General features: G+C 50.0%; 1 protein-coding gene across 1 annotated transcript in view; it reads left to right on the top strand.

Moving 5' to 3' along the window:
* fstl5 (follistatin-like 5) overlaps positions 1-10,528 on the top strand; it is a gene marked incomplete at both ends in the record, with an annotated part of 35,567 nt that extends 25,039 nt beyond the window's left edge. Inside the window, 9 exons of the mRNA XM_084469166.1 lie at positions 1,923-2,043; positions 3,061-3,222; positions 4,349-4,483; positions 5,361-5,387; positions 5,632-5,750; positions 6,811-6,957; positions 7,872-7,979; positions 8,484-8,608; positions 9,826-10,528. Of these exons, the coding sequence (XP_084325292.1) occupies positions 1,923-2,043; positions 3,061-3,222; positions 4,349-4,483; positions 5,361-5,387; positions 5,632-5,750; positions 6,811-6,957; positions 7,872-7,979; positions 8,484-8,608; positions 9,826-10,528 (1,647 nt within the window). The remainder of the gene's footprint in view (positions 1-1,922; positions 2,044-3,060; positions 3,223-4,348; positions 4,484-5,360; positions 5,388-5,631; positions 5,751-6,810; positions 6,958-7,871; positions 7,980-8,483; positions 8,609-9,825) is intronic.
* Between the last annotated feature and the right edge of the window lie 14,327 nt (positions 10,529-24,855).

Here is a 24,855-nt window from a genome sequence, read left to right as displayed (position 1 = left end):
GGCAGTCCTATGTGTGGAAATACTAAACAGAAAACGAAGACCGGTCCACCGTAACGTGTATGCTGTGCAAAGCAATGTTAAAATACCATAGCAGTACGTCTGCTATGGATAACGATAGGTGGCGCTGTACCCATTTCAACTAGTGGTAATAGAGTCACCGGTTGACCTCTTTACGTCACCAGCAACAACAAACTCAGGCGGCATTCGAGAAAGATGTTCTCAGTAGACAGCTGTCAGCTCACTTCGGGTCCACTTCGGGTGCCGACTCCTCCGGCTGCTCTGTCGGCGAAGGAGTCTGCATACGACCGAGAGGAACAATGGAGCGTCGGAGAAAGGACCCGAAGTGAACTGACAGCTGTCTGCTGAAACATCGCTTTCTCCTCCATGTTCGTTTCAATCTGGACTTCAGAGAGTCAAAGCCAAAGTTAATTTCCCCCAATTCCTTTCCCCCATGGTCGAGATTTCGCCATTAGGAGTCTTTACTTGTTGTGGAAGTACCAGAGAGTCGGAGAACCCGACGCAGTCTGTAAGACTCATAATATCAGAGAATACCCCGTCAGTTCGGCCGCGGCGCAATGAATGAATAAAGATCGTAGTTATTTTACAACCTCGTTGATGAGCAACATTTAGAAAAACATGTACTTTTAATTCAGCCTTGGGTGAAATCGAAGCGTAGTGTGTACTGAATGCATGTTGATGATGATACACTTCATAGGGGTTAACTACATTGACACGACACCGGCTTCCTCCATCTTCTGCGCCAGCTTTTTAAATAAATCGCCGATCCGAAGTGAGTTGAGGGCTGTCTACTGAAAACATCTTTCTCCCACCGGAGCAGCCCCTCCGCCGCCCGTCCGTATACGGCATTCCCCGCCACATCGCAATGAATGAATAAAGATCGTAAACACGATCGTTGGGAGAAAAAAACATTTATTTTGACAGATGTGCCCGAAGTTACTACTTTACAACCTCGTTCATGACCCACATTTAGAAAGACGTGTACTCAAACCTCAATGCGTCAATAACTAGAATGCAGTTTTTAATTAATGCTGCTGTTAATGCTGCCGTTTTTGTATTAACAATGTTATGATTTTTTTCTTGTTATTTATGTATTGTTTCTTATGTTATTTATGAATTTCAAGAATACGTTTTCAATGATTCACCAGAAATCCTTCCTGTCTGTGTGTCTTCCTTAACACTGCTCAATGCGTCAATGCGTCAATTTAATAATTAAATTATTTATCGACTTGTCAACTAGTCGCCGACTGCACTAAACTAGTCGACTAGCAAAAATCAGTAGTCGTGAAACCCCTAGTGTGTGTGTGTGTGTGTGTGTTAGGGCTGCTCGATTATGGAAAAAATCATAATCACAATTAGTCAATATTGGTCAATATTGAAATCTTGATTATTCAAACGATTATTTTTGAGTTTGAAAACATGATGCATTTATTCATAATTTCTCTCCAAAAAAAACACTTTGTAAATGAGAACTTTGAAATTTCCCCTTAAAAATATACACAAAATGGTCAAATAGAAAATCTATTAAATCTACTATTATAATCTACTATTTCTATTAAAAAAAAGATATATTTTTTATTATTATTATTTCAGCCCTAGTGTGTGTGTGTGTGTGTGAGACTGAGACCGTTGGACAGCAGGACTGAGGGTGGAACCTTGGACTGCTGAGGAGAGACCGTCACAGACCGGTGGAACCTAGACCTACTGGGACCTGGACTCTGACTAACCTCTCCTTCTGCTGGCTCCTCCTCCTCTCTCCTCTCTCCTCCTCCTCCTCTCTCCTCCTCCTCCTCTCTCCTCCTCCTCCTTCTCCTCCTCCTTCCTCCTCCTCTCTCCTCCCCTCCTCTCTCCTCTCTCTTCCCCTCCTCCCTCCTCCTCCTCCTCCTCTTCCCTCCTCCTCTCAGGACTTTGGAGATGACGGCTCGCTGTACATCACCAGGGTGACCAGCAGCCACTTGGGGAACTACAGCTGTCACGCAGAGGGCTTCCCCCAACTCTCCCAGACACACACACTGCTGGTTCAGGGTGAGCGCACACACACACACACATACACCACCATACACACACACACACACACACACACACACACACACACCTGGAGGGTCTGGGTCTGGAGGGTGTGTTGAGGGGGATCTTCCATTTCTTAAGCCAATAACTTATACTGTTATCCAACAAGCAACCCTGTCTGCTAACGAGCTATCCTCTGAGAACACAAGCTATTCTCTGAGCCATTAAGCTATCCTCTTAGCCAACAAGCGTGTGGTTTGTGCGTGTGTGTGGTTTGTGTTTGCGTGTGGTTTGTGTTTGCATGTGGTTTGTGCGTGTGTGTGGTTTGTGTTTGCGTGTGGTTTGTGTTTGCGTGTGGTTTGTGCGTGTGTGTGGTTTGTGTTTGCGTGTGGTTTGTGTTTGCGTGTGGTTTGTGCGTGTGTGTGGTTTGTGTGTGCGTGCGGTTTGTGCGTGTGTGTGGTTTGTGTTTGCGTGTGGTTTGTGCGTGTGTGTGGTTTGTGTTTGCGTGTGGTTTGTGCGTGTGTGTGGTTTGTGTGCGTGTGGTTTGTGTTTGCGTGTGGTTTGTGCGTGCGTGTGGTTTGTGTTTGCGTGTGGTTTGTGTTTGCGTGTGGTTTGTGTTTACGTGTGGTTTGTGCGTGCGTGTGGTTTGTGTTTGCGTGTGGTTTGTGCGTGCGTGTGGTTTGTACGTGTGTGCGTCAGACAGTCCGTTTCAAAGGAGGTTTGCCTCCGTTCCTCTGCAGACCCTCACAAGGAGACCTAAGGGGGAGAAACATCAGCTGAGAACATTTTCTCAGCCAATGCATAAATGAATTCAGAGTGTTCTCCCTGACCACGGTGGTATGCAGAACAGAGTGTGGAGGAATATTTAAAGTGGCTTTTGACAAAACGCTCGACAGCTGAGAGCTTTTTGTTTTCCCGTCCGCCTCCATTCGCCTCCTCCTGACACGACGTGATGGCCAAGCGCCGCAGCGTCTTGGTTCATCTGCTCGCTGTCCGGCCTCACAGAGCATGTTGTCTCCCCCCACTGTCCCCCAGTGCCCCCTGTGATCCGGGTGTACCCTGAGAGCCAGGCCCGGGAGCCCGGCGTGACGGCCAGCCTGCGGTGCCATGCTGAGGGCATCCCGCCGCCCACGCTGGCCTGGCTGAAGAACGGCCTGGACATCACCCCCAAGCTGAGCAAGCAGCTCACCCTGCAGGGTGAGACCTCCGCCCGCTACACCACCGCCTGAAGGAGCTCCTCATCAACCACACCTTCACTCACACCACCCCCGTCACCACACTGGTCAAACTAGTATCTACGTCACCCCCATCACCCCCATCACCCCCATCACCACACCGGTCAAACTAGTATCTACGTCACCCACATCACCCCCATCACCCCCATCACCACACCGGTCAAACTAGTATCTACATCACCCCCATCACCCCCATCACCACACCGGTCAAACTAGTATCTACGTCACCCCCATCACCCCCATCACCCCCATCACCACACCGGTCAAAACTATATCATCCCGTCAACACCACCATCCAATCAACACCACTTACATCCAAATGAATACCTACGTCACCTCCACCACAACCTACATTAACAACCATTACCTATGTCACTACCTCCACTATCACAGTGATCACATTCAACTCCACCCTCACATCAACAGTCCTGACATCACCACCATCAACACCACCATCAACACCTCCATCAACACCACCATCAACACCACCCCCACTATCAACACCACTACCACCATCAACACCACCACCACCATCAAAACCGCCATCAACACCACCCCCACCACCACCATTTACACCACCATCAACACCACCACCACCATCAACACCACCCCCACCATCAACACCACCACCACCATCAACACCACCATCAACACCACCCCCACCACCACCATTTACACCACCATCAACACCACCACCACCACCATCAACACCACCCCCACCATCAACACCACCACCACCATCAAAACCACCATCAACACCACCCCCACCACCACCATTTACACCACCATCAACACCACCACCACCATCAACACCACCCCCACCATCAACACCACCACCACCATCAAAACCACCATCAACACCACTCCCACCATCAACACCACCCCCACCATCAAAACCACCATCAACACCACCACCACCACCACCATCAAAACCACCATCAACACCACCCCCACCACCACCATTTACACCACCATCAACACCACCACCACCGTCAACACCACCACCATGAACTCCACCTTCACTATCAAGTGGACTAAGATGATCAAATTGAGAGTTCTCACACGTCTTGTGCGTCCTCTTCCCAAAGCCAACGGGAGTGAGGTGCACGTGAGCAACGTGCACTTTGAGGACACGGGCGCGTACACGTGCATCGCCAAGAACGCGGCCGGCGTGGATGAGGACATCTCCTCGCTCTTTGTGGAGGACTCGGCCCGTAAGACGCGTATGTACCCCTCCTCACTCCCTAAGACGAACCCCGACCCTGACCCTGACCGGGTCCAGACCCGGTGCAGACCCTGACCCGGTCAAGACCCCGACCCCGACCCCGACCCCGACCCGGTCCAGATGCAGTCCGGGGGGGGGTGCTCCATCTCCACGTGATGACGGACTGGAGGTTGTTAGGTAGTCCTCTCCCTGCTGCTGTGTTGGCGGCTGATGTCTCAGGGAGAAACCGAAGCACTCAGACAGCTCCACATCCCCACTCGCAGGGGGGAGGGGTGAGGAACGACTCCAGGACCAGAGTAGGGCCCTCAGAGTGACGAGAGCATCTTAACCTCCCATGACCACCTAAACCAGAGACCTCAGGGTGATGAGTACGATCATCTTCTCAACCTGAACACCTCACCCAGGGCCCACAGATTAATGAGTACGATCATCTTAACCCCCCACCCTCTTCAGGTACTTTTGGCCAGGGACCCACCAAGTATTTTGCGAAGTAAAATAGACAACGCCTTCTGATAGCAACTCCAAAGGGGGAGAATAACATGAGTCTCTGCTTAATTCTAATCCAAACCAGTATTCAACAGAAGTGACATGGAGGCATTCATATATTTTTCAAAACATTTTCTCACAAAGAGAATCTCTCCTCCTGGGCCCCCTGTGGTGTGGCTGATCTGAAGACCCCCCGTGGTCAGAGACCCAGACGTGCTCCTCAGCCCCCCCCGGTCATGTAGGGTCCTCCAGCGAAGGCTCTATTGATTGTTGTCTGCTCAAGGTGTCGGCGGCGCCTCCATTAAACATTCATAGCGATGTGTTGAGATGGTTTCCTGCTGTCAACACACTGGAACCATCGACTCACGCTGTCTCTCTCTTCTCCTCAGTCGCCAACATCCTGTGGCGGGAGGGAGGTACGTGAACCATCTCCACTCCTCTTTAGAATGAATGGAATAAAGTGGATTCATATTTTGTGACTGCTGAGCTCTGTTGATGTCTGGGAGCTGATATGTATTCATGTTGGTGAGTTAACTTCCCCACTAGGAACCCAGTACTCCCAGTAGATGACGTTGACCCCGTGACCAGTGGGATAGCCCTGTTAACAGCCTGCTGTGAGGCCAGTGGGTGCCGAGCTCTGATCCCCTCCTGGTTCTGCAGGTCTGGGCATCGGGAACATGTTCTACGTGTTCTACGAGGACGGCATCAAGGTGATCCAGCCGGTGGCCTGCGAGATCCAGAGACACATCAAGCCCAGCGAGACGCTACTGGGGCTGCAGGTACGAGGGTGGCCATGTTGGTCTGCTGCTTCAAGGTCCTGGGACACGCTTTCCTTATGACCCCCCCATGAGGACTAGTCTCAGAGGACTAGTCTCTGAGGACTAGTCTAATAATGGTCTAAGAATAATTCATTGAATTTATATATTTTCTGGACACTCAAAGACGCTTTACAGTGAAGGGGGGACCTCACTAACCACCACCAATGTGTAGCACCCACTTGGGTGATGCACGGCAGCCAATTGGCGCCAGAACGCTCACCACACACCAGCTTGAGGTGGAGAGTGAGGGAATTAATCAGACCTGCTAGCTGAGCTATCATTCCAGATCAGACCTTCTAGCATATTTAGTGTGTGAAACCCAACATATTGAGTCCATCCCTCTGCAGTGGAGGACTGCTGGCCCAGACAGCCTGGGGTTGTTGTGTTGGAGGCGGTGCCTGCTGTTCTCTGTTTTATGGTGTAGGCGTAGGATTGCAAAGAATAGTGAAACCACACACTGACTTTAAGCGGTGTGTTGCATGTTACCCTCAGCTCTTTACTCAAGGGGATCTGAAACAAGGAAGAAAAAAGGAAAGAAATGCTTCTAATCCCGACTCCTCAAAGGATGCTTTAGAGTCCTCAGGGTTTAAGTCTCATCTCTAGCAGGATGAGTTCTGACCCGGTTAGAGAAGGACCTCCACTGCCTGAAACGCTGTCAGGATGTGAGAGGAGGTCTGGTCACCCCCCTGACCCGCCAGCCTTCTGCACCGCCTCACTCAGCTGCTGTTCCAGTCCCCTCCTGTCAGAGGCTCTGAGGTCCAATCCCCTCCTGTCAGAGGGTCTGAGGTCCAGTCCCCTCCTGTCAGAGGCTCTGAGGTCCAGTCCCCTGTCAGAGGGTCTGAGGTCTAGTCCCCTGTCAGAGGCTCTGAGGTCCAGTCCCCTGTCAGAGGCTCTGAGGTCCAGTCCCCTGTCAGAGGCTCTGAGGTCCAGTCCCCTGCTCGCCTGTCATTTATCATGTGTGTGTGTGTGTGTGTGTGTGCGTGCGTGCGTGCGTGCGTGTGTGTGTGTGTGTGTGCATCAGGAGGAGGTGTGTCCCGGTTCCTCAGCAGGGGTCCAGAGGTGTGATTGGTCGTCGGCGGTCAACGTCAGAGATCAACTGATCTATGCGGCGCAGCCCGACCTGCACCGCCTGCTGCTGCTGGACGTCCAATCACAGAAGGCCGTTCAGGTATTTCCTGTTCGACAGGAGATAGTGCTGAACGAAAGATCCAGAAGTTCACACTGTGATATCTAGAACTGATTCTGTATCTAGTCCGTAGTACAGGTAGTATTGATGTATCTAGTCCTTAGTACTGGTAGTATTGATGTATCTAGTCCTTAGTACAGGTAGTATTGATGTATCTAGTCCTTAGTACAGGTAGTATTGATGTATCTAGTCCTTAGTACAGGTAGTATTGATGTATCTAGTCCGTAGTACAGGTAGTATTGATGTATCTAGTCCTTGGTACAGGTAGTATTGATGTATCTAGTCCTTGGTACAGGTAGTATTGATGTATCTATTTCTCACAGTGAATATGCAATATTGACATTTTCATGCTAAACATCACGTGTTTCATAGAGATAATGTATGAAGTTATACCCCTGCTCTACATGATGAATATATTGTAGATCTTAACAGACAGACTGGAGATTAAACACAGCATGAGGAGGAGGAGAGGGGGGGGGAGAGAGAGAGAGGGGGAGAGAGAGAGAGAGAGAGTTTATAAAGCATACTGCTGCTGCTCCTCCTTGCTAACAGACAGACGTCAGCAGGTCCCAGGTGGAAGCCTCACTTAGCTCCTGTTCACAGCATTCATCTCACCTCTCATGTGCTGTCAGAGGATCACACACACACACACACACACCCTCTCCGCAGATGGGGGAGGATCAAAGGTCTGCTCTTCAAACACCTTCTGAAGTTCTCCACTATGGACCCGTCCTCCTCTCTGTCTCTTCTCTCTCTCTCTCTCTCTCTCTCTCTCTCCTCCTCTCTCCTCTCTCTCCTCCTCTCTCTCTCCTCCTCCTCCTCATCTCCTCCTCTCTCTCTCCTCTCTCCTCTCCTCCTCTCTCTCTCCCCCTCTCTCCTCTCTCCTCCTCCTCCAGACGGTCCGGACCGACCCCTACCCGGCGATGCTCCACTACGACCCGGACCATGACCAGGTCTGGATCCTCAGCTGGGGAGACCTGGACCAGGAGAGTCCCACTCTGCAGGTAACCTCTACTGGTCTCTACTGGTCTGTGGACCAGGGGAGTCCCACTCTGCAGGTAACCTCTACTGGTCTCTACTGGTCTGTGGACCAGGGGAGTCCCACTCTGCAGGTAACCTCTACTGGTCTCTGGACCAGAGTCAGGAAACCTCTACTGGTCTCTACTGGTCTCTTACTATTCAGTTCAGACCTACAGGACCAGAGGGGGGGGGGACAGGGGGAGGAGGGGAGAGGGAGGGAGAAAGGGTGAGGGAGAGGGAGGGAGGGGGGAGAAAGAGAGGGAGGGGGGAGAAAGAGAGGGAGGGGGGAGGGAGAGAGAGACCAGCTAGAACTACTCCCATTGCTCCTCCCTGTTGAGCGGTGGTGTCTGGTGGTTCAGTGGAGACAGACCCCCGTCCAGACCCCCCGAGGCTCCGGACCACCAGGGTCTCGGCTCGCTGGATACCAGTGGCCCGCCGTCTACCAACACTCATCACCTCTCTTTACCCCCTCCCCCCCCCACCCCCAGGTCATCTCCCAGGCCAGCAGCCGGGCCCCCCACCACACGGTCCACGCCCGGCCAGTGGGCCACCGCCTCGACAAGGTGGCCAGCTTCTACATCCCCCCGCCCAACCTCATCGTCAGCCACAACAGGTACACCTCCTCCCCTGGTCTCTCCTGGTCTCTCCTGGTCTCTCCTGGTCTCCCCTGGTCTCCTCTCTCCTGGTCTCTCCTCTCTCCTGGTCACGAGGGCCGGTGTCAGGCTGCTGTCAGAGTTCAGCCCCAATGTCTCCTGTCGCCACGGAGACAGCATCAGCATCACCACAGACACTCCCCCCCCCATCTGCTGGAGCCCTTCTCCCCCTCTTCCCCCCTCCTCCCCCCTCTACTGATCTCCGCCCACCTCTGCTAATCTGCTCTGACCTCTACTATTCTCTCTGCTAATCTCCTCCCACCTCTTCCAATCTCCTCCCTCCGCCTCCCAGCTCCGCCCACCTCTTCTAATCTCCTCCCTCCTCCTCCCAGCTGACTCCTCCCCCGTGCTCCTGCATGTCTGCAGGGCGTGGCCTGTGAAGGAGACATCACTGCAGAATGGAGGTGTTCTACTGTTAAAGTCTCAGAGAGGTTCTACTGTGGAACGAGCTCAAGACTCTCAGCACTAGAACTCATTTATAATAAGACGTAAGACGGTTGTGGAGCAGGACGATGGGGTTTGTTTGGCAGACGGATTAATGAAGGCATGATGAATACTGATTCTCCATCTGCTCAATATTTAACCTTCATATCTGCTTATGTGACAAAACAATGAATAGGTCCTGACTTAAAGGTTAGCCAACAACATTCCAGAAATATTGAGCAGTTGAATCTAAAATGTAGACACAAAACACGGATGACCAACTGAGGATGGGTCCGCCTCTCTGAATGCAGTGTGGATGTGAGATCAGGGATGTGAGAGTGTAGCATTGTGTGTCCGAGCAGGAGATAGGAGACGATTGGCTGAGTGGTTTCTATAGTGATAAGGGAGGAGGAAGGTCTCAACCCCCCTTTCAGATACAGTCCTGTGCTTGTTGATTAAAGGGTTATCCAGGTTCAGTGTGGACCTGTGATTGGTTGGTTCTAAGCGGTTCTCTTGGTTCTCCAGGTTCAGCGTGGTGATTGGTTGTTTCTAAGCAGTTCTCTTGGTTCTAAGTGGTTCTCTTTGTTCTCCAGGTTTGGCGTGGTGATGTGTTGGTTCTAAGTGGTTCTCGTTGGTTCTCCAGGTTTGGCGTGGTGATGTGTTGGTTCTAAGTGGTTCTCGTTGGTTCTCCAGGTTCTGATGAAAGGGTTCTAAGCGGTTCTCTTGGTTCTAAGCGCTTCTCTTGGTCCTCCAGGTTCGGCATGGTGCTGCACCGTGACGAGGCAGCGCTCCACAAGATGGATCTGGAGACGCTGTCGTACGTGAAGAACGTGAGCCTGGCGGCGTGGGGCTGCGTGCCGCGGGCCGTGGCCTACACCCCCCTGGGCGGGTTCTACATCATCCAGTGCCGGCCGGACTCCACCGGTGCCGCCCAGGCCCAGCTTCTGCTGGACTCTGTCACCGACGCCGTCATCGGACGCAACGCCGACGTCATGGGCACGCCACACGTGTCCCCGGACGGCCGCTACCTGGTCACCGTGGACGACGGCGACGGCCTCATGAGGATCCAGACGGTGTCGGACGCCGGCGCCATCGGCCCGCCCTTCGACATCCACACCAACCTGCACCTGGCCGACGTGGCCTTCCAGCGCTCCTGCACCCAGCGCGGCCAGTACAACCTGGTGGGCGCCTCTGGCCGGCAGACCGACGCCCTGCTGGTGGAGCTCAGCTCCGGGAAGGTCAAGATGATCAAGAGCCTGAAGGAGCCGCTGAGGGCGGAGGAGTGGAGGTGGAGCTCCAGGAACCGGCAGGTGGTGGGCAGCGGGCTGTTCGGACAGTACCTCCTCAGCCCCTCCCGGGAGTCCCTCTTTGTCCTGGACGGGCACCTCAACAAGCTCAATTGTGAGATCACCGAGGTGGTGGGGGCGGGGGCTGTGGTGTGGGTGGGCCAGTCCTAGACCCCGTCCTGACCCCGTCCTAGACCCCGTCCTAGACCCCGTCCTAGACCCGGTCCTGGACCCGGTCCTAGACCCCGTCCTCCGAGGGCCTGCTGCGCTGGACTTCTGACGGGCCCGATGGTCAAGATGTTTTTAACCAAATTGATCGTTCATTAAGGGTTTCATGAGGTCCTCGTTAATTAGGCTCTACATGTGCACCAGGTAGACCCCCACAGTCCTGGGACCCTCCAGCCACCATCTCCCTGATAGGCTAAAACACGCGCTCTTCATTGGTGTCATATGTAAGAATGTCCCTGATTGGCTGAATATTCACCATGTCTCCGACCGTCTATAGGAGTCAGAGACATGATCCTTTGAGAGGACGTCCATCACAGCTCCTCCTCTCCCCCTCCTCTCTCCTCTCTTCTCTCCTCTCCCTCTCCTCTCCTCCTCCTCCTCCTCTCTCCTCTCCCCTCTCCTCCTCTCCTCCTCCTCTCTCCTCTCCCTCTCCTCTCCTCCTCCTCTCTCCTCTCCTCTCCTCTCCTCCTCTCCCCTCTCCTCCTCCTCTCCTCCTCTCTCCTCTCCCTCTCCTCTCTCCTCTGCTCTTATGAGGGAGGTCTGTCTGTTTGAAGTCTCCATGTTGAGACTCCTTCCTTTGATGTGCAGACGGAATTAGGAGAGCGTCTCTGAGCGTCAGGACGTCAGATCAACGACTCAGCTTCATTAGAAGGTTTTAACTGAATAAACCTACATTCTAGGACTTGTTTTAGGACTCGTTCTAGGACCTAGGACTCATTCTAGGACTCGTTCTAGGACGTTTTATGCATTTTACATGTTCCATTACTAAGGTGGGGTATCTTTTGGGTCACTAGTGTAGATGGGGGGGGGGGTATTTTTAGGGTCACTAGTGTTGATGTGGAGGGGGGTATCTGTGGGTCACTAGTGTAGCTGGGGGGGCGGAGGTTTCTGTGGGTCACTAGCATAGATGGGGGGGGGGGGGGGGTATCTATGGGTCACTAGTGTAGCTGGTCTTGTGTACAGACCAGTATGTTTTGTTTCCATCCCTTATGGTTTTGAGTTCCTTAGATTATCTGCAGCTCGCTCTCCTCTGCTGACAGCCTTCAACACGTCTCCACTGTCTGCTCCATGTTGTCCCACCAGTTACCACATGAACACACTACATATGTCCTATACTCTGCTCCATGTTGTCCCACCAGTCACCACGTGAACGCACTACATAATGTCCTATACTCTACTATAGTAGACTTTATCCACACCCTGCTGAGCCTGTGAGCCCTTCACCAGTGGCTCCTCTGTACGTAGAGAATAAAGCTCCACTCCAGATGACCTGTGTCCTGATTTATGACAGCCGCACAACTAGTGTGCATAGTAGAATGTACTAGAGTGCATAGTAGAATGTACTAGAGTATGTACTAGTATGTATAGTAGTATGTGTTATGTGTGCTAGTATCTATAATAGTATGTCTACTAGTTAATATCATCTATCCCGGTTCTCCCAGCGGTCTGTCCCTGACTGTGTTATCGTGTTCCTTTCTGAACCTGTCTGGAGGGGAGGGACTGAATCCATGTGCCAGTGTCTAATCTCTAATCTTGGATTATGAGATGATGAATCGTAATCCCAGCCCCGGAAATTACGCCTCAAACTACAATAATCTGGTGTCCTGTTAGGAGAGAACGTCATCACACACTTCTTCCTTCTCTCCTCACACCATACCAGGAGTGTGTGAGGACGTTCTCTCCTCACACCAGGAGTCACTCCTGGTCAGTGAGCAGACACCAGGACCCCCAGAGTGAGTGAGGGTCAGTGAGCAGACACCAGGACCCCCAGAGTGAGTGAGGGTCAGTGAGCAGACACCGGGCGTGAGGAGCAGTTCACACTCACACTCTGAGTGAACGTGTGTCAGCAGCAGCTCATCAGGGAAGAGGAGGAGAGGAGAGGAGGGTCTGTGTTTGTTCTGATCCTTCCTGGAGTCTGCGTCGCTGGGTGATGTGCCGTGGTGTCACGGCTCCGTTTGTTCACCGCAGCGACGCTTTGGTTTCACTCTAATATCACTCTGTCACACACCGAGGGGGGTGGGGGGGGACCCTCCTACTGCACCGGAGAGCCAGGACTCTCTCCCAGATGTTACAATATATAGAGCTCTGTATGGAGACACAGTGATCCAGATGTTCACTATAGAGCTCTGTATGGAGACACAGTGATCCAGATGTTCACTATAGAGCTCTGTCTGGAGACACTGATCCAGATGTTCACTATAGAGCTCTGTCTGGAGACATGTGAGAGCTCTTCAGTTGTGCTCAGTGTCGTCAGGCCGTCTCCACGCTGCCACACGGGCTCCTCCTCCGCTGCTGGCTGCAGATAGCGCTCTACTCCCCGGGGGGAGAACCAGCCCACCACACATCAGAGGCTGCTCTGTGTTCAGCTCCCTCGTTGATTTGTATTCTTCCCTGTACAGCGGGCTGGAAGTTGAGTACCTAACACTAGATCTGTGTGTTCTCCCTCTGCAGAGCTTTGACACGTTCTTCAGGAGTTCATAAAGGTTGCTCATCTCTCAGTAGTTCTTAGGAACTAAAACCACGTCAGCCGATCTCAAATGGCAACACGCTCCCTGCTGCCGCTCACAGGAGCCGTTTGACCGCTGAGAGAGAGAACAGAGCGATGAGGGATCAGAACACACCTATCCTTATCTAGAGAACGCACCTGTTAATGTAGAGAATGCACCTGTCCTAATCTAGAGAACACACCTGTCCTTATCTAGAGAACACACCTGTCCTAATCTAGAGAACGCACCTGTCCTAATCTGGAGAACACACCTGTCCTAATCTAGAGAACACACCTGTCCTTATCTAGAGAACACACCTGTCCTTATCTAGAGAACACACCTGTCCTTATCTAGAGAACACACCTGCCCTTATCTAGAGAACACACCTGTCCTTATCTAGAGAACACACCTGTCCTAATCTAGAGAACGCACCTGTCCTAATCTGGAGAACACACCTGTCCTAATCTAGAGAACACACCTGTCCTTATCTAGAGAACACACCTGTCCTAATCTAGTAAACGCACCTGTCCTATTCTAGAGAACGCACCGGTTCTAATCTAGAGAATGCAGCTGTCACTCAGAGCAGAGCTGCCAACTCTCACGGTTTCACAGTGTGACACACGTTTTTGCCTGCTTACACACTCGCACACGCCACACATCCACTTTCTCACGGCAAAAAAAAACAAAAACGTGTCCGTTCACCCCCCCCCCCCCCGTCCCCGTCCCCGTCCTCGTCCCCCCGTCCCCGTCAACAATCCTGATCGCCGCCCCCCAAAGTCAACATTTACACCAGCGGACCCTGCTATAAGGTATGCATTACAAGATTCTACAGAATCTCCCGCCAGTGAAAACCAAAAAGTTGGCAGCTTTGTCAGCCCTGACTGACTCATGCTGATCAGACGGCCTCGTTGATGAGGGGTTCCACCCCCTCCTAGACCTCCTGTTAGCGTAGCTCTGTTATGTTAGCATAGCTCTATAATGTTAGCACAGTTCTCTAATGTTAGGGTAGCACTCTAATGTTAGCGTAGCTCTGTATTGATAGCGTAGCTCTGTAATGTTAGGGTAGCACTCTAATGTTAGCGTAGCTCTGTATTGATAGCGTAGCTCTGTAATGTTAGGGGAGCACTCTAATGTAAGCGTAGCCCTGTAATGTTAGCATAGTGCTCTAATGTTAGGGTAGCGCTCTAATGTTAGCGTAGCTCTGTAATGATAGCGTAGCTCTGTAATGTTAGGGGAGCGCTCTAATGTAAGCGTAGCCCTGTAATGTTAGCATAGTGCTCTAATGTTAGGGTAGCGCTCTAATGTTAGCGTAGCTCTGTAATGTTAGTGTAGCTCTTTAATGTTAGCGTAGTGCTCTAATGTTAGCGTAGCGTAGCACTGAGGGAGTTCATATTTGAACGGCTTATTTAATCTTTTTAATTACTCCAGTGAATTCATTTAATTAAGTTCTGATTAGGATCCAATTCATCTGTGGCGGCTCAAGTCAACAGAGTTCTGACACTGTGTGTGTGAGTGAGTGAGTGAGAGAGTGTGCGAGTGAGTGAGTGAGTGAGTGTGCGAGTGAGTGAAAGACAGAGAGAGAGAGGTTGCAGGTGACAGATGAGAGGTTAATAAAGCTCATCTCCTTCCTTCTCAAGCTGTCATCTCTTCGATCTGAAGGTTCTCGTGAGCCAGCTGACCTGGCACTTGCTTAATGACATCACGTTAACAAGCTGATCACGATGATCTCCTGAAGATCATCATGAAGGGCCAGGTCTTAAAGTATTGCTATGTGTGGCGTCTATCCGTTCACATCCTTCTGAATACTGAATAAGGTCAGCGGTGGTCACCAGGGCAGACGAGGTCAGCAGCGACCAATAGGAACGTGCGCATGGGCGTCAGTTTGGTTTGAAATGTGCTGGAGACAGAGATGCATTCGAAAGTGCATTTTCAGAAGTGCTGGGTACAATGAGGATGCACTCTTCTCTTTTTTCTTTTCTTTAGTGTAGGTAATGAAAGGTTTTGAAAGACGGCATACCCAAGCTTACTAAGGAATAAAATGTATACAAAAAAATGTGATGTTTGACACGCTTTATGAAGAAAACGTTTCCAAAAAGCATTGGACATATGAGCCACTATGTTCTGCTCCATGTACCCAATGTTGACAACGTGACATGATGACATGACTAAGCTACCAACATGAACAAAGAGGAGCTAGGAAAGGAAATTAACTACGTGTTTAAGTTCAGAAGGGGCAAACGTGTGGCGACACACAGATGTCACACAAATGTCGTCAAGATTGAAAAAGCAAAAAATAATTGTTGCACAGCTGAACGCTGTATCACATCATGAGCTGGCTGTTCTCAATTCAGTGGTTTGCAGATGCATCCCGTGGTGTAGCCTACCACATCCATTTAGTTCAACAGGTTATCGCTCTGTATGTCTATGGTACTAGCAACCTGCTCTGGTGCTTTTTACCTATGTATTCAGGCTAAAATGACTTGATTGTCTGATGCCTCATTATTGCATCCCAGCCAAAGAGTATTAATACCTCATTCATTGTCCAAGCCAGGCTGGCAGCTTATACAAAAATAAGTAAGGGATAATTTATAGAACGCCGGTCATTATTGGGAAATAAACCCAGACAGGGCGAACCGGACACGTGAAGTGGAGTTGTCACCCTGAAGGGGCTTATTTTTGATAATGACCAGTGACGTTCGGTACATTATCCCGCTTATTACACGGCTACTTGCCAAAACGAAAAAATAACTTCACACGGTGTGTCTTTTTACAATTTATTTGTTATTACCAGCATTCGTAGTGTTGATCAGCAGAGAAATAGTCCGCCAAAGACGTTGACGTTGCTTAGCAATCGAATCCGCTGGGGTTGATAAGTTACCGGACTACTTGTGGAGTGATACGAGAGACGTGAATCAGAGCCACTTTCCTTGACAGCGGTCATTATATGCTTAGCAACGGTAATTATTGAAAAATAATTCACCGCAGGAAGTCGGGAAGGCCCATGCAAGTGAACGGCGCATTCCACAGCATTGAGAAGAGCCGTGTAATAATCCATAATATTTCAACTCAAGTTTTTTTAAGTGGTGGGTACAAAATGATTCTTGACAAAAACTGGTGGGTACTCGTCCCCAGTGTCCCCAGCGTAATCAACGCCTATGAACGTGCGACAGCGCGACTTCTGACATCATCGATCCCTCCATGACTCATCAGTTAGCTCGTTAGCCAGGAGCTCGATAAGCCAAGCGCTCGACTGGGAATTGAACGCACAGCCTGTGGACAGCCAGCCTATTGCTGCCGGTCACGAATCCCCACGCGGCCTCTAGAGCGAGTCATCAGAGGGAAGGAGGGAGGAGGGAGGAGGGAGGAGGGAAAAGGGAGGAGGGAGGAGTCGTCACATCGTTGACAGGAGACAGAACGACCAGAGAGACAAGGAGTGGGCTGCTGCTCTCGTTACGTAACAGTGACTCGACTGGGAGGTTATGGAGCAGGAAGAGGAGGAGCTCAGGCTAGGACAGTACTATTGACCTCACAGTAACGCTGGTTAGCGGGGCTACTTCAGCCCTGGAACACACAGGGCCGGAGGTCCAACCCTTCTGGGGTGCGTCTCGAGGCTCTTGTGTTCCTGTGGGTCTCCTCTGGTTGCTATGGTTATTACCCCTATGAGACCGTGTAGATCAGCATCCTACGGAGACACTGATGAGAGGAGCAGGACACCGAGACCACCGTCTCCTGTGGATGAGGTCTGGAGACGTTACATGGTGTCTGTCTGGAGGTGAGGGCTGGCCTCCACTCCACTCTCTCCCTCTCGAGTAGAGAGAGTTCCGGTGTGGAACGTGACGCTCTGGGTGATGGAGGAGATAGGAGAGCGATTCCTCGGCACCGGCTCCAACACACCAGCTGGTGCGTCGACGAGTGGTGAACTTAGCCCTTTGGGGGCTCCAGGCTAAGGTGACCTGATTTCTGAGACAAAATCCGGGGACTTTTTATAACAGGGTCCGCGGGTGGAATTGTTGACAGGGGGAGGGGGGGGGGGGGGGTTTGTGGGCGGTCAAGATTGTTGACAAGGGGGGGGGGGGGGATGTTACGGGCTGGGGGGGTTGCATGGTTGCATCGCACGTAGAGTAATTAGACATCCCAACACTACTATTGTGAGATTTTTATAAAAACAATAAATATGGGGAAATAATATAAAGAGGGCATTTTGGGGGCCCCGTAAGGCCTTCTATGGGGCCTGGGGTTCCAGACAAATGCCTGGTTTGCCTAATAGTACGGCCCGCCCCTGCCGTAGAGCACAGGAGACTCGCTCCACACCTGCTCTGGAACGAGACGCCGCCCGCACACATTTGTTCCAGGATGAACCTCTTCCACCGATAGCACATTCATCATTGACTGGCGCACAGAAGCTCCTTCCATCATTTAATGATTTATGTCGAAAATACCATTAAAATCAGATTAGGGAGGCAGCCAGGTGTACTACCTTCTACACTCTAGTGTGGAGAGGTTTTAAATCATCCATGTTCTCCTGAAAGTATACACAGTTATGACTCAGACGTTACAATAATCTGGGCTCTCGCCAGTGGGTTAGCCCTTAGCTTGATGTGATTAGCATCGAAAAACAATCACACTGGTTTATTTCCTCAGAGACGAGATGGGAGATGAGACTAAGAAAACACTACATTTGTTATTTACACTTCAGTTTCTGTGTATAGCTCTCTCTCTCACACACACACACACACACACACACACACACACACACACACACACACACACACACACACACACACACACATAGACAGACAGACAGACAGACTAGGAGGAGGAGGAGGGGGAGAGGAGGAGGAGGAGGAGAGGAGGAGGAGAGGAGGAGGAGAGGAGGAGAGAGAAGAGGAGGGAGAGGAGGAGAAGGAGGAAGAGGAGGTGGACATAGAGGAGGTAGAGGAGAAAAGGTAGAGGGGGGGAGAGTGAGTGTGTCTCCCATGGGGGGGGGGGGGGGGGAGGCCAACAGTAGCTCTGGAACGACCAGCAGCAGCTCTCGCGTTGGTATTCTGAATGCTCTTCAGACACACAGACCATAAATCTGTTCCACTGAAGGTCTGTGATGTGAGGCCTTCGCCAGAGGGCAGAGGAACAGGAACCCCCCCCCACTCGCCCCGCTCCGGAGGGAGACATAAATCCAGGAGACACAATAAGGTCGGAAGAACGAGACACCAATCTGCCAGGCAACGGAGAACTGAGAGGCTGTTGAGAGGCTGTTCACTGAGAGGCTGTTCACTGAGAGGCTGTTGAGAGGCTGTTCACTGAGAGGCTGTTCACTGAGAGGCTGTTCACTGAGAGGCTGGTGTTTCAGGAAGGAGGCGTCTGGTCGGTGACATCATCTCAGCCCCGTCCAGCAGCGACACTGATCTAATCCCTCTGAAAGGTTCCCACGGTTTTCCTCTGCAGTCCACAGCATCAGAACAGAACACGGAGAACCGTGAGGACGTCGTTCAGCTCAGGATTATTAATACTAATATTAATAATGTGTGGGCGGAGGACTCATCTCTAACGCAGCGTGGCGGATTAAGACCAGAACAGAGATTAGGATGTAATTATGATCTCCTTATGACACAATATGACATCACAGCACGGCCCAGACACAGCAACGCCTGGATGGAAACTAACCAACACTACTAACTAACCAGGAGATATCAACCAGCTACTAACTACCAGCAGATATAACCAGCTACTAAGTACCAGCAGATATAACCAGCTACTAACTACCAGCAGTTATACACCAGCTAGTAACTCTGCTAGCTATACTAGCTCTACTAACCCTCCTCTCCTCTTCTCCTGTCCTCTCCTCCCCTCTTCTCTGCTCCTTGTCTCGTCTCCTCTCCTTCTCTCCTCATCTCCTCGTCTCCTCTTCTCCGCTCCTCCTCTCCTCTGCTCTTTCCTCTCCTCCTCTCTTCTCCTCCTCTCCGCTCCTCCTCTCCTCTCCTCTCCTCTCCTCTCTCCTCTCTCCTCTCCTCGTCTCCTCCTCTCCTCTTCTCCTCTTCTCCTTGCATCACCTCCTCTTTCTGGAGGAGAGGAGAAGAGGAGAGGATTTCTGTTCTGTGCTTCAGCCTCAGACTCCGACCTCTGTGGGAATCACTTTGAAGTTCCAAAGCTCTGCAAGGCCTTCTGGGTAATTCCCTCGTTAGCCCAAATCCTCCAGAAACTCTTCGCAGAAGTCGCTATTTCAACCGGCTCAACGTGGAGCAGATCAGTTGGAATAACAACCACTCGCACACACACACACACACGCACACAGGCACTCACTCACACATGCAGGCACACGCACACACACACACACACACACACACACACACACACACACACACACACACACACACACACACGCACACACACAGGCACTCACTCACACATGCAGGCACACACACACACGCACACACACACCTCCCTTCCTCAGGTAGTGGAGCAGACCAACGTCCCCTCTTCTCGTCTCCTCGTCTCCTCGTCTCCTCCCTTCCTCAGGTAGTGGAGCAGACCAACGTCCCCTCTCCACGTCTCCTCCTCCTCCCTTCCTCAGGTAGAGGAGCAGACCAACGTCAGAAGACACTGCAGGCACAGAGACGCCTCATGCACCGTCAGGACAAAGGGGGGGGGGGGGGGGGGGGGGGAGCAGGGTGGGGAGCAGGCTGTGAAGAGCAGGCTGTGAAGAGCAGGCTGTGAGGAGCAGGCTGTGAAGAGCAGGCTGTGAGGAGCAGGCTGTGAAGAGCAGGCTGTGAAGAGCAGGCTGTGAGGAGCAGGCTGTGAAGAGCAGGCTGTGAGGAGCAGGCTGTGAGGAGCAGGCTGCGGGGAGCAGGGTGGGGTGAGGAGCAGGCTGTTAGGAGCAGGCTGTGTGATGGTAGAGAGACCAGATTTCATGGTCAAGTTGCTCTTTAGAATGAAGGCTCAGGTGTGTTGGGACAACATCACATCCGAGCTAAATGTCATCTCAATGTTTTAATTAGCTCTGCTCCACAGAACAGCTGGGCTGAAGCACCACGATACCTAGGAACGCCTCCCACTGTCTCGTATCATCAGTCACACCCTTATCCTCCTCCTCCTCTCCTCCCCCTCCTCTCCTCCTCCTGCTCCTCTTCATCTTCTGCTTCTCTTCGCCCTCCTCTCCTCTCCTCCTCCTCCTCTAACTTCTAACTCCTAGCTGCTAACTGCTAGCCGCTAACTCCTAGCCGCTAACTCCTAGCTGCTAACTGCTAGCTGGGTAATGATGGTCTCTCCTTGCTTGTGTCTCTGCTCTCACATTCATCTCACCGTTTATTATGGTCTGGGACCGCCGGCCTGAAGACGGAGGTGCCGCTCAGTCAATCAGAGCGCTGATCCCGACTAGATACCAGCCAATCAGAGCGCTGCTCTCCACTAGTATTAGTATAAGGATACTAGGTAATAGTAGTAGTAGCCGTATAATAAAGGTATTCTGTGACAGAAATATATGATGCCAGAGACTTTCATATTTACCCTCACACCCTGCATCTCTCTCTTTCTCTCTCCCTTCCATATACTGATATATGTACCTGTATATGGATTGCTGGGGGGTGAATCAGCATTCAAACACTGCAACAGATAGTTGTAAAGCAGCCCTGACAGTAGAACAGGCTTGTTCTGAAAGCCTTTAGAATACTGATGCTGCTCCACTCTCAAACCACTGAGGGTGTTTCTGTATGATGGGGGAATGTTCAAGGTCCCTTAAGTGTACATTAGAAGGGGATCATTTTAAGTGTGTGTGTGTGGGTATGTGTGTGTGTGTGTGTGTGTGTGTGTGTGTGTGTGTGTGTGTGAGAGAGAGAGAGTGTGTGTGTGTGTGTGTGTCTGCTACAGGTTATAAAGCTGCTACTCCACCCAGTACCTGTTTCTGTCTCCTCCTCCTCATACTGTCTCCTCTATCCTCCTCCTCCCTTCAGCTCCTCCTATGGTCTCCTCCTCCCAGCTCTGAGTGGTCATGAGGAGGAGTTAGCTCCGAGGTCCAGCTGATGAAGGACAGCTCCTCAAAACCACCTCCTCCTGCACCCTCCTGCTCCTCATTCTGTCTCCTCTCTCCTCCTCCTCCTCATTCTGTCTCCTCTCTCCTACTCCTCAGCCTCATCAGGTGTAGACTTGGCTTGGATTGAGTCTGCTGGCACGTTTAATTATTATTACTCCCAGAACGAAGTTGAAATGTAATCATGCAGTGTCTCTCTCCCCCCTCTCTATTAAACCATGATATCTGTATTCTCTGTTGTGTTGTTTTGTTGTTGTTTCAGCTCGTAGGTTATTGTTGTTATTGTTAAACGGCCGGACAGTAAACAGATCAATGATCTAAACAATATCTATATATCCTGTTTGGATCAATAAGGTATAATGGGATCTTTATGTGTCATATCTGGTAAACATGTGTGGAGACAAAGAGCTGAGAGCTGACATCTACTTCAAGAGCGGCTCCACCTGGGAGGATCAGACAGCCCTGGGCCCTCCTCCTCCTCTCTTCTCTCCTCTCTCTCCTCTCCTCCTCTCTCCTCTCCTCACCTCTCTCCTCCTCTCCTCTCTCCTCAGACACAGCCCATCATTCATCACAGCTCTCAGTTATTGGATCAAAAGCTTAAGACTCATTTCAGTGCCTGCAGCAACACAGCAGACATGTGGATTTAGAACCAGACACCCTCGTGGCCCCATGGGTCATACACCTCCTCTCTGAGAGGACGACACCTCCTCTCTGAGAGGCCGACACCTCCTTTCTTTCCTTTTCCTCTCTGAGAGGCTGTGATTCAGGCTGCCTCGACACCCTGGGCGTCGACTCCCCCAGAGAGGAGCGATGCAGGAGTCTTTAGACAGCAGCACCCCCCGGTGGCCCTGAGGGGCCACGCTGCTTTAGTTCCTCAAATGAGGCGAGAAATACTATTATAATTGTTAATTCATTTAAGTAAAACTGAAAACACTCAAACGATAACGTAATAAAATTTGGGCTATAGTGCATATGATGAAGCTGCTCCAGACATCCCTACCTGGTGGTCTCATGATGTTATAATGTACATTATATTACCATACATGATATTAATATAGGTGATGGCCACTCAGAGCAGGCGAGCAGCCCTCTAATTATCTGTTCTAATTATAAATAATTATATTATTATTCATTATTTTTATTATATTATTTTATTTGATCTATCTATTCTATAATAGGCCTACGTTATATTTAAGCAATAGATCACGGCAGGTGGTATGTTCTCATTATACCACAGTTAAGGTGCGTTGTCCGTGCCGACGCACAGTGGAGGGACGGCGACCCCCTTAACTGTGGTATAATGAGAACATACCACTGACTGAAGTGATCTATTGCTTTTATAAAACGGTTACGTAATTACAGAGATGTATAGTAACGAAGTAGAACTACTTCACTACTGTACTTCAGTACTAAAATGCTGTATCTGTACTTTACTGGAGTATTATTTTTTTCTCCTACTTCCACTTTTACTTCACTACATATTTTTGATGAGTTTAATACTTTAGTGCTTAATCGTTACTCGTTACAATTATGAAAATGTTATCCCATTGATTTCTGTTGGACTCATTGCTCGTTGGCCGGAAACGGAAAGGGGGCTGTTTACCTTTGGTTGTAGTCTTTTCGTTCGGTTCTCCGTCTCAACAGTAGAGAAGCTAACGGCTGTATGAAGGTATTATTGTAGCAAAAGTCTTGAGCATGCGTACACTAAAGTCACAAATGTGTAACAGTAAAGTTGAAGTCGTAAATATTTATATTGCATGTGTACACTAAAGTCACAAATGTGTAACAGTAAAGTTGAAGTCGTAAATATCTATGCTGCATGTGTACTCTAAAGTCACAAATGTGTAACAGTAAAGTTGAAGTCGTAAATATTTCTGTTGCATGTGTACACTAAAGTTACAAATGTGTAACAGTAAATTTGAAGTCGTAAATATTTTTCTACCATTGTAAACACAAAATAGGGGCTACGAGTTCACAAGTCCTTTGTTACAGGTGCAGAAATCCTATCCTGTGCATCACAAGATCACTTCAAAGAGTCATGCACTTGACACTTGCTACAATCATTGCAGCGCAGTTGGTGCAAAACACATTTGCATACCCGTGTTTCATAATCTGAGAACGTCACAACATTTGTCGTAACCCAAATGTGAACTTATGCATCAGAAGTTGCACATCTGTGAAATATTTCGTCACAAATAAAAATATATAGATCGCTATGTTCATTGAGCATTTTAATGAGCGAGCACAAGTCCATCAATACAACTGCTCGAATCTGCTGCTACGCGTCTCAGCTGTTGCGGGTACTTTTGCAACACGTCTAGGTGGTACATGTGTAGCAAAAGTGATTTGTATCCGTATGACGCAGAGCGTCCGTGGGCGGGACAAACTTGCAGCATAAACCAATGAAAGCCGCCGGCAGGGGGTGCACTTTTCAAACTACACTGGGACCTATCCAAGCAAACTCCGTTTCTCAATACCAAGTACGCGTTCTACGTTCTCGCGGACTTGGAAGTACGTACTTGGCAAGTCCGGACTTTCAAGTACAGACTTCCGAGAACGCGAGTACGCACCTGCAATTGGAACAGCAGCGGACTCGATGATGCATTCTGGGATATTTAACGGTCCCAAGTCCACACGAGTCACCTCCGATGCATCCTCGGTAGAACGGCCTTATCGAGAACGCATCGAGAACACTTCCGGGTTTTACGACAGTACTCGCGTACTCGCGTACTTGGAATTGGAACAGTGCTTGGGCTACCACTGATGACGTTTATCGAGAACGCAAGTACACGAGAACACACGAGAACGCGAATTGAGAAACGGCTTTCTGGAGTCTTGAAAGAAGAGAAAAGGGCATCCTACACGACGGAGGTGGGTATCTTACATTATGTCAAATGAAATTACTTAATTAAACTGAATTCCCCACAAATTATTGCATCAAAATGCCGCAAGTGTCATTTAATGTTTTTTGATGGTTGCCATAATATATTATATGTATAATATATAAGTTCAGAAATGACGCGGATACTGCGCCGCCTGTGTGAAGTTGCCCCTCCCCCCCGCCCCACCCCCCATACCCCCCAGATCATTCGAAAATAGTTTGGATCCCATATTCAACATTCACGGGGATCCCCAAATGTTCATCACACAGGTGGCGCAGTATCCGTGTCATTTCTGAACTTATATATTATACATATTATTATATATTACGGCGACCATCAAAAAACATTGAATGACACTTGCGGCATGTTGATGCAATAATTTGGGGGGAATTCAGTTTAACTAAGTAATTTCATTTGACATAATGTAAGATACCCACCTCCGTCGTGGGGTGTTTAAAGAACACTTCCACTTCTACTCAAGTCACTTTTTTGATACAGTACTTGTACTTTTACTTAAGTCTGGGTCTCTAGTACTTTATACATCTCTGCGTAATTATGGCGAAATTAAATTCATAGACACCCTCAATTTTTACAAAGCGAGAAAGTCGGAAAAGCATTTTTTTTAACAAATACAAAAAAGGAGTCCCTCCTTGCTGCCTGCAAAGTGTACGGCGGTTGCTATGCAACACACTGTAGCGTCCTTCAGAGAGAAGGCTAGAGTTGGGAACTAATCAGATCGCTTGATTTAAGCCACCCGTTTTATAAAATAACTTATAAAACGGGTGGCTTAAATCAAGTGTATTATTCGTTAAAAAGAAATTCGTATTATTCGTTGCTTTTCCGACTTTCTCGCTTTTTCAAAATTGAGGGTCTATGACTTTC

The sequence above is a fragment of the Micromesistius poutassou genome (genome assembly GCF_964030765.1).
Source record: "Micromesistius poutassou genome assembly, chromosome: 6".
NCBI classification, from domain to species: Eukaryota; Metazoa; Chordata; class Actinopteri; order Gadiformes; family Gadidae; genus Micromesistius; species Micromesistius poutassou.
Note: the sequence above shows the minus strand (reverse complement) of the source record. Positions and strands in the feature narration are given on the sequence as shown.